Consider the following 10,394-nt stretch of genomic DNA (forward strand, 5'->3'; position numbering starts at 1 on the left):
TTCTGGATTCGAGCTGTGGGTGATTTTTGGTTTGTAAGATTTTAACAGTGCTCGTAGTTTGCTGCGAAGTGGTAAATATACACGATCGTTATTACTTTAATTAGTCAGCTACAACGTGTCTTTAGGACTAATATACACAACGTCTCATCTAGAACAAAAAGATCTTGCTTAACACCCGTACCGATTCTCTCGACCTTGATGACTATAACACTTTTCTGACCTTGTCGGTTTGGTTTTACCTCAGCTACATCCATAAGACCTTTAAACAAACCTTCCGTGTTGTAACCACGTGTTTTAACCAACATCCAAAGGGTTATGGAGGTTCTTATGCACCTAAATATGGAGAACAAGCCCAGCAATGGTTATATTCACAGACAGAATATAACAGACAACTTAAACATCGGTACTCAGAAAGGACATTGTTTATTCACCATGTCAGTCCTACCTGACAAATCAAAGGTTGGGTGTGTCTGTCTGGGTTTCTACGACATGAAAATTACAATTTCACATTTGAAGGGGTGTTTAAGGTCATATATAATATGGCAAAGATAGCACCATTTCTGAAAACAATCAGTAGTGTTAATGACGTCATGTCAATAAACATTGTGGATGTATGTATTACTAGATAATTAAAGTTCATTAAGACAAATATATTGGCACTACAATAGAATAAACGCCAAGGCAATCTTTGTAACATAAAAAACAACAAAAAACAAAACGAACTGACGTTCATAAGTAAGTATACACCTTGTGATTTGGGATCAGTGTCCCCAATACAACATGACTACTGTGGAAAGCGTTTTACATCAACTTGTGACTCACACAAGTAACATACGTCCGTGTTGGGTGTATAACATTTTCAACATTTTCTCGACAGCGGCGATGCCATTTCTAAATCTGGTTGTGTTCCTTTGGCCAACACTAGATATTATGGCGTCAAATAGTTTGATTAGCAACAACAGACAGTAGGGGTGGTGAACATCGATGAATAGGAACCTTGGTGCAAGTGGACACACGAAGACCAAGTACAACCTTTCCTATGTTACAAGATGCGTAAATCTTTGTACAAAACAGTACAAAATCACAGTTGCAAGCAGATATCCACACGTCTAGTACGTGTAATTCACAATTAATTCACACTACTTGTTTATAGCCCATAACGTTATAAATATACAATATAATAAGTTAGTACCTATGTGAATGTACTACTAAATGCGAATGTACGTTATCTGTTAATGATTGAGTTATCGCACCAGTATGTAACTATGTGTCCTGGAGTGGTCACGGGTGTACTTCTCTTAGTTATAGAACATTTAGTCCTCTCACTTATTGTTTCTGTGGGCATGATTTGAAGATGAATCTATGTGACAATAGAAAATTATTATGAAATAAGCATTTCTCAAAATATACTCTTCATAACATATACCGTGTATGAAATATTAGCCTTATGGCGAAATCACTAGTGTGTTTTTAATATTGTTTATCTTTAATGGAATCGTACATATACATTCCGAATCCATACAAATCACCTGCTTAAACAAGTAACACGGACATACACCTTCATGGTGAGTAAAGAATTACCTCTACAGCTAATAATCAAATACGAACACTTTGCACAAACTCCATGCACACCCCAGCAAAACAGTAAGGCCGAATGATGCGCCCTGCTGCATACCACTGTTACATTTGCCCGTGTGACAGTAGCAAAGAGACCCGAATCCGCCGTTACTAGTGCGATAGTGACATCCCTCCTCTGATACTTTCTTGGCGTCGGTCATCCGTACACATAGTCGAGATTCAACGATGGAGTCTGTAAAACGAACAGCAATATATGTAATTTAATTTCATGAAACCCTTTGAAATGTTAGGGAATAGATGAAATTCCTGGGATTCACAGTGTTTTCACGATATTCCTGATTCTTTTATGGATTACATGAAATCCCTATGACGATTAGAGGACCAAATTCAGAGGACCAGATTAGAGGACCAGATCCTAAGATTTGTTTAAACTATCATAATGAAGTAGTTCTAAATTATTCTACACCCACATGTATATGATTTTTATTGGGTTCCACTCTAATACCACTGGTAAATCAGCAGTGACTATTAACAAGGTGATCACCTGTCCGGAACAGAAGGTTTCCGGAATACTGGTGTCCGCTCTAACGTGGTTTATGTCCAACCTTTGGTATAGCCCAATCTGTCATGTAAACGGACCAGTGTGAAAGACTTCATACACGCCTTGCACCCCTGTACCACTTTGGGCTCTGAACAGGGGGTGATCTTGCCGTTCCTGAAGACGTTACACTCGTAACATTCCAGTTCTGAAGCATAACAGAGAAAAAAACCCGTTAGGCCAAAGCAAATGCTTTTGAAGACTTTTATCCTCATAGCTAAACAACCCGCCTCATTTCGTTTTATACTTGGTTGATTTGGTGTTTTACGCCGCACTCAGCAATATCCCGGCTATATGGTGACGGTCTGTAAATAATCGAACCTGGAGCACACAATCCAGTGATTAGCATCATGAACATCGATCTAAGCAATTAGGATACGATGTCATTGTTTTATGGTATCTTGGTTCCGCTCCACAAAGTGTTCGCAGCGATACGATAATCGTATAGATAACACGGTTTATCTACGGTAAACTGTAGAGTTACGACTGGTCGCAATGGTGTAACTGCTTTGTGGACAAATGGTGAGGTTCTCTCTGACCTTGATGATATGCATCATATATCATATGCCTGGTCCTGATAAATAGCCATACTTCAAGTGAAGCACGTTTATTTTTTTTTTATTTACTTTTTTCTTTTTGTAAAGTACTGATTACTAAAACACTACATGCCTTCCGCATGACGATAATCAGATAATCTCGACCATCGATCTGAGCAACTGTTATACGATGACATGCACCACAAACCAAGTCAGCGAACCTGACCACCCGATTCTATTAGTCGCCCTTACGACAAGGATGGGTTGCTGTAGACTAGTTGTATCCCGGACGATGGTTAAAAAAGACGACACTTTGACCTTGCTGCTCCATGGTATCGTTGGCACCGCAACCTACCCACTACCGTACTCTCTCTCTCTCTCCCTAATTTGAGACTCCTTAAGACTCCGTACCGCCACACTGGACATCGGACATGCAATCCACAATCTTCTTGTCTACTCTAGGGCCAGCGCAGCTGTTTGAAGCATCTTGACAGAACCTCCCCCTGGTCACTTCGCGCTTGCCCATGCCGCATGTTACGCCACACGGTCCTTCGGACCATTGTGCCCAGTCGCTCCAGTTGCCTGACGCTGAACACAGAAGACACAAGTTTGTTATGTACACCAAAAATATCATCAGCTTCAAATCAGATAATGCGCAATATTGAATGATGCGGTGTAAGCACATTTTCGGTATTTTCGGCACATTCTTAGTTTTGAGTAGCTGGAATATGTATTTTGTTACTTATATTCCACTGGATAGGGTCGTTAATGTTTGTAAATAATGATGGTGAAAAAGTTATGCTTAAAATTTATGGGTGGGGGTGGGGGTGGGGATGGGGTTACATGGTACGTGTTTCTCAATAAAAATCATTATGACTATCAACAAGTTGAGGTGTAGGTGAAGACAAAATTTGGATAACCGCATCGTACCAACCCCATGGTATTGTTCAGTATGAATTCATTAATTATCTCCATCACATTTCTCGCATTTAATTTAAACAAACGATATCAACAAGTTACTAGATTCAAATGAGTCGCCTTAGGATGCAGTGCCAAGGTCAAACATTGTTATAATATCCGTATCAATGTTTTTTAGATCGTCATCGGAATACCATGTGTCGGTTTTAGATCCCACGAAACACGGCTGCATACCTTGTTTTACGTGTCAGCATAATTGGCAATAACCTCTAACCCAATGAAACATCATTTTAAGAAACCTATCGAGGGACACCTATGCAAGTCCACGGGAATACAGAAGAAAGAAGAACAGATATATTTTATCATAGTGTCAAACCGATTTACATACATATATTTTACAAAATGCACACCGATACATTAAATCGGCATCCCGCCATCAGGTCATCGAGACACTAAATTCCGTTAAAACTGTTATTATGTTAGAATAACGTACTGACTGAAGTATTTCATATACATAACTATATGCATACAACAAATATAACACACACTGAAACGGTCTTTTACGTACGAGTATGCAAATCCCCCCCCCCCCCAAAAAAAATATATATATGAATAAAATAAATAAAATAAATAAATAAATAAATAAATAAATAAATAAATAAATAAATAAATAAATAAATAAATAAATAAGAACAGCCGTGAAACTGACGACGTTTGTACAGTCTGTCTGGCTAGGGGTGCTGCGAGGGGCTTACACAGCACATTATTATTCACTAGCGATATTACCTCGTCGAGTGGCGATAATTTCTACATAATTCCAGAACATGTAACATAAATCAGAGTAAATCATATGTAAAAATTAACTTAAAATGTAAAAACTATACGCAAAGCGTAAGAAATAACGCCATATGTAAAACAATATCGCAAAATGTTAAAAATGTCTTTAACTCAATATATAAACACCTAACACAAAATGTAAAAACAATTTTTAACGTACTTTGTAAAACATTAACGGAATTTGTAGAGTACAGCTGTGTTGTTGTTTATTAGTCTTGGCGACAGAAATTCATTTCTTTTAGAAACCTTACTTAAGTTTATTTTTAAAATTAACTAAGTTATTACAATATTTCTGAATTCATTGCAATCTCATCTTTTGACTTATTTTTTAACACCGATGTAAAGCCGACAGGTGTGTACTATACACGTGTAGAGGTACTTGATATCATAATCTATATTCTACAGTATCCAATCAAGTCATGTTATTCTTCACACTAGTTTTTACATTAATGGTCATATGGGTTGTATTCATTATGTTCTATTCAAGGAGGTTTTACCTTTTAGCTGTTTTTATGCCACAATGCGCATGTAGCGCAGATTTCGGATATGAAAATACTCAAGGTCCGTCCAAACAAGTGGTTTGTGCGACACCTCCAGTAGTTGTTTATCAATACTTAATGATATTTCCTATGGTGGCCAATGTTCAACTTGAAATTCTGTAGATCTGTCCATATCCGTTTCTTGTGTCCTACGGTAGCCAATGTTCAACTTGAAATTCTGTAGATCTGTCCATATCCGTTTCTTGTGTCCTACGGTAGCCAATGTTCAACTTGAAATTCTGTAGATCTGTCCATATCCGTTTCTTGTGTCCTACGGTAGCCAATGTTCAACTTGAAATTCTGTAGATCTGTCCATATCCGTTTCTTGTGTCCTACGGTAGCCAATGTTCAACTTGAAATTCTGTAGATCTGTCCATATCCGTTTCTTGTAGTTTGTCTTTTCTTTTTCTCTATTGGTTTTGGTGAGAGACCAGCTTTGTGTTCGATTTGTCCTATTTAGTGGTGAATGTAAACAATAAATTATTTTCATCTAAGGAGTTAATGCTTTAGCTATTCTTCTTGGTAGGCAGACAAAAAAATGTCGCATCAAAATACACAAATGAAATGCGACAATTCCTCGTAATACGTTTGAGCCATCCTATAATCCCATAGGATTTACGGGAGACTTGGTAATGTGTTTCACATACGTTTTGAATCATTATGAATATTAATATTTACTATGTTTTGAATATCACTGTTTAAGTATAAATGTGTAACCCGATACAAATATCTTTGATTTAGAAATGGTACATCTATCAGGCACTTTTAGGTATAAAGGACATGCAAGAGGAATCACAGTGATTCGGGTTTTTCCATTCCAGTCGTACCTGATTTCCTTCAGTCAAGCCACAGCTAATTTTGCTGCCAATGAAATCGAGTAATGTTTGAGACACTCGAAATTGGATCCCGAAGTAGATCGCTCAGGTTCAATGAAATAAACTTATTTGATGCAATTAAAGTAATGTGGAATGTTGATGTACATGAATAACAGTGCTCCGGCTCCTTTCATGAAGCAACCTTTACTAAGTTAATCTTAACTCCCATTCTACCTTAGTGACTTACGATCACCTTAGTGCTTTGAGGAAGCCCATCTTGTTAAAGAGAGTTGTACAGAGCAGAGGGGCAGTGACGTCATCGCAGTTCCATTTCTACCAGATCTGGTTATAGAAAACATCCTGCCTGCTTACCGTTATTCGGCGCGTTTGACATACGCAACAAAGCCTATAGAACAATGAAGACTGTAAACCGTTGGGCCGTCACGGTCGGTTCGGTCAAACTGCCACATCATGCATACTGAACAATGTGATAAAAGTTTGGAAAAAATGGAGTATGAAGACTTAGTTCACTTCGTCAGAATCAATGCGATGTCTGATTTTTTGTAAATACAGTGAATGTTTACTAAATTTGTGAGAAAACATGGATTCTGATTGCCACCGCTAGTATTCAAACCTAAAACTTGATTTTACATATTGCCTTCATTTTTCACATATGAAGTTAAAAATTGCTTTTATATTTTGCTTTAGGTGGTGTACTTTTGGCATTAAAGACATCTTTTACACATTGAGTTAATGTTTTACATACTGCGTTATTTTTTGACGTTTTGCGTTAGGTCTTTACATATTGCGTTAGTTTTTATATATTGTCTTGATTTTACATATTGAGGCTGCACACGTACAACTAGTAATAAAGTGAACTTAATACTCAGCAGTACCACGTCTAATACTCATATAATGGATTAGAGTTTCCACCGCTCATTATTGTCTTCTACCCATCAAAAGTTTAGGCTAGCCACACACACACACGCACGCACGCGCACACGCACGCACGCACACACACGTACATACATACATACATACATGCATACAGACAGACAGACAGACAGACAGACAGACAGACAGACATGCATACATACGCACGCACACACACATACATACACACATACACACACATACATACATACATACATACATACGCATGCACGCACGCACACACGCACGCACACACACGTACATACATACATACATACATACATACATACATACATACATACATACATACATACGATATATAATAATATTACACATGTATATAATAAATAATATGGCTTCATCGGAAACGCTTCTGACTTGAGGGGATCAACTACAAACTTTAAGCAGATGTATTGCACGGTGCTCATGCACCAAAGCGTTGAAACGCCTGTGCAAATATGGTGCATGTGAACAGCTGCATTTTTGGAGTAAAGCTTTCAGAACTCGCCGGCTTCCACTGAGTTTTATCATTCATTCAACTCATGGCAATATTCCTTTCAACGATACGAATTTGTTTTACAATACACCAGTCCATGTGTGAACAGTACAGTATAGAGTGTGGAGATAATAGTGTGGAGTATTTTGCAAAATCTAGTTGAGAACAGTTAATAATAAAGAATAAAAAGAATGTGTTATCCCGAAATGAACAAATTACTTGTATCTTGTGATCCCGGAAGTAGAAAGACACAAAGCGGGGAATTGATTTTTCTTCCTGGTTCGAGTGAATTGTTTCTACTTAAACCATGTTAATGCTGGTTTATATACATAATTTCTTCATGATTGTATACAATATATTGAGTTTGGAAAGGCACAAACAGCGACAACAATAGCGAAATGTCGCCACTGACGGTACAAATTTTGTTGGTGAATATTGTAAAATATATATGATAATACGAAATTGATGCAAAGTTGGCAAGACAGCTTTCTTCAATCTTTTCAGCGAAACATCTTTAAGGATGCGCAAACAGATAAACAGAAAGGAGCGAGAGCAAACTAAACATCGTTCATGTAATGCTTATCGCCTTCGGTCTTCTTTCCTTCATGTCGTTAAATGCATTCAAATTCAAATATTTCTAAATCAACGTGAATGGCGATCTTCTTTTAGATTAACAGTTAAGGGAGTTTAGGGCGTTACATTTTGAAAGAAAGTGGCATTCAATACCTCGGGAAGTGATGCCGAAATCGTGAGAGGTTTATGATGACTGACGACAAATCCCCGCAGTTGAAGGGGAGCGTACAGTGCGCCCTTGGAATGAACAAGTTAATCGATTCCTCAATCAGATTATGCTTGGTAGACAGTTTTGTCACCAGTTTGGCATACTGACTAACAGTTGTGGGTAGTGACTTTCTGTTGTGGATGGTGACCATCAGTCAGTCAATTTTACGTTTAGAATGACGGAAGACTTCCTGGCTGAGAGTAACAATAACAATAGCGTGACGTCATCATAAAGGTTCAATTTGTAGAGGGCACGATATGTCCAGTCCACCTTGGGTGAATAACCCATAGCATAAATCGTGCATATAGAAGTTATTGCTCCCATTGTTAACGGTAACAGACAAGCCTGTTGTTAGTCTCACCTAGTCTCTCGGACAGGTCAAACCAACTTTGGGAACCTCACTGACATGGTCCATTATAATTTTACCCTAAAAACACCAAAACACTCGTGAATCGAAGCATCCTGTACAATCAACCGACAAATATTATTCATCGGACGAAAAGAGATGGTATTTTCAGTTTTCTTTGTGTGACGAACCAGTATCGATCGAATTAATCGATTTCAGTATAAACCATGTACATTGCACTAGCTTGACACTGTGTCAATAGCAATGGTGTTGTACATTTCAGAAGAATCTTGTACATGAAGTCGTGATTTGGACATATCCTAGTAGGAATAAAAACAGTTTAGCAAAATCTAAAGCGTAATCATTGTCAGATATAATGGACACATCTTTGTCGTGTTCCATACCAGCAAGTCGACTACAGTCCCGGGACTCCCACCCGTTGTATTGTAAATATACAAGAAACCAATAGAATAGTGATGTGATACATCGTTATCGTGTTTTGTGATTGACAGGAAGAAATACCTACCTGTTTTACAGAATATTAGGTGTAGGATGCACAAGAGAAAGAGCCAGCGTTGATATGTATCCCACGCCATAGTTTCTGGTTCGAAGTGTTTGAACGCCGGACATGCTTCAATAGGTATCCGTCGGCCGCTGAAGGCCGTGTGAATTATTTACTTACTTAAGGGTGGAATACACCCCTTCGTGATGCGCGTTGTTTTGGGTATTGCAGTTGATGATGCAATTTTCTGAAGAGACGGCCTTTAGTTTATTAGGTGAATCATGGCAATTATAATAATAATATTGGTGATGATGATGATGATGATGATGATGATGATGATGATTCGAAGAGGAAACAGTAATATAGAGAAATTAAGGGAAATTATGACAATGCACTTCATTCCTTTGGAAATGTTTCATCTGTTTTAATGATATATATTCATTAATTCAAATCTTTAGTTTTTAAAAAAATCGGTTATGGTTAGGTGACAAGTTATTTAACCACCCATCCGTTCATCCATATTTTTTTTATCTTTTTATCCACCCATCCATCCATCCATCCATTCATTCCTTCATAATAAACCACCAGTTATTTGATATGACGTTACATAATTACCTGGTGCCTTTTCCGTGATACGTATAACAAAACACCCTGTAATTGTACGGATATAACCGTGTTTCACTGCAGTCGTTCGAGAGGCAGACTCCGTCCTTAAGAATTAGGGAGTTTGATGCGTACAACATGCACTTTGCTTTGCTTCATCACGTGTTTGGTCCGATTCGAACTCATCACAACATTGTTCTAACATACGAGCCTTCCACAGAGAGGATCCCCGCTCTGATGACCATCCATAGGGAGAAATGTCCTTCTCAGCTACGACAGACTGTAGACGAGAGACCCATCCTTTAAATGTATTGACATTCGACTGGGGAGATACACCCCTTTGTCCAACAAGTAAATGAAAGGGTGATTCACACAATTGTGTACCTGCCGGAACTGCCGCCTACATTGCACTTTTAGGATTGACTGTGAAATTTGTGTTTTTTAACGTATAATCGAAAACGAATGTGCAAATTGTATGAATCTGCGACAGCAGTTTCAAAACAACTAAACATGGATGGGTGTCTTTAAACGCTTCTGTGTATCATGACTCGGGTAAAAAGACAGGGAAATCCCTCGAATGTAAATAACATCCGTAGTCTCGAAAGTAGTCTTCTTTGATGGCTACTTAGGTCTTTTAAGAAAAATTGCAGTAATACGTGACTATTTTTTTTTCAATTCAGCTAATGCGGGGGTGAAAATGAACAGATCAAAAATTGAATTTCTCTGCTGCGGTACGTACGTTTTGTCCATGATTCCGGATTATCATAAAGAACGCTTTCTGACGGAAGATGTGCTTGGATAGATATTAGCCTAGTATCATATATTTCCCATCATGAAAAACATTTATGGCACATTATTGGTAGTACAGATAACTAGCGAATGCCATTTAATTTGAGAAACTCATTTGTCACA

At 38.0% G+C, this 10,394-nt stretch overlaps 1 protein-coding gene and 1 pseudogene across 1 annotated transcript; both read right to left on the bottom strand.

Moving 5' to 3' along the window:
• Window positions 1-10,394, bottom strand: part of LOC137260701 (sulfotransferase 1A1-like) — a 189,664-nt pseudogene that overhangs the window by 72,767 nt on the left and 106,503 nt on the right.
• On the bottom strand, window positions 410-9,006 carry LOC137261636 (uncharacterized). The gene is made up of 4 exons (XM_067799415.1): window positions 8,904-9,006; window positions 3,124-3,300; window positions 2,184-2,324; window positions 410-1,810 (listed from the first exon to the last, which is right to left on the bottom strand). Exons 1-4 carry the CDS (start codon window positions 8,971-8,973, stop codon window positions 1,590-1,592), a joined length of 609 nt encoding a protein of 202 aa, XP_067655516.1. The 5' UTR covers window positions 8,974-9,006; the 3' UTR covers window positions 410-1,589.

This window comes from Haliotis asinina, chromosome 14 (genome assembly GCF_037392515.1).
Source record: "Haliotis asinina isolate JCU_RB_2024 chromosome 14, JCU_Hal_asi_v2, whole genome shotgun sequence".
In the NCBI taxonomy this organism is placed as follows: Eukaryota; Metazoa; Mollusca; class Gastropoda; order Lepetellida; family Haliotidae; genus Haliotis; species Haliotis asinina.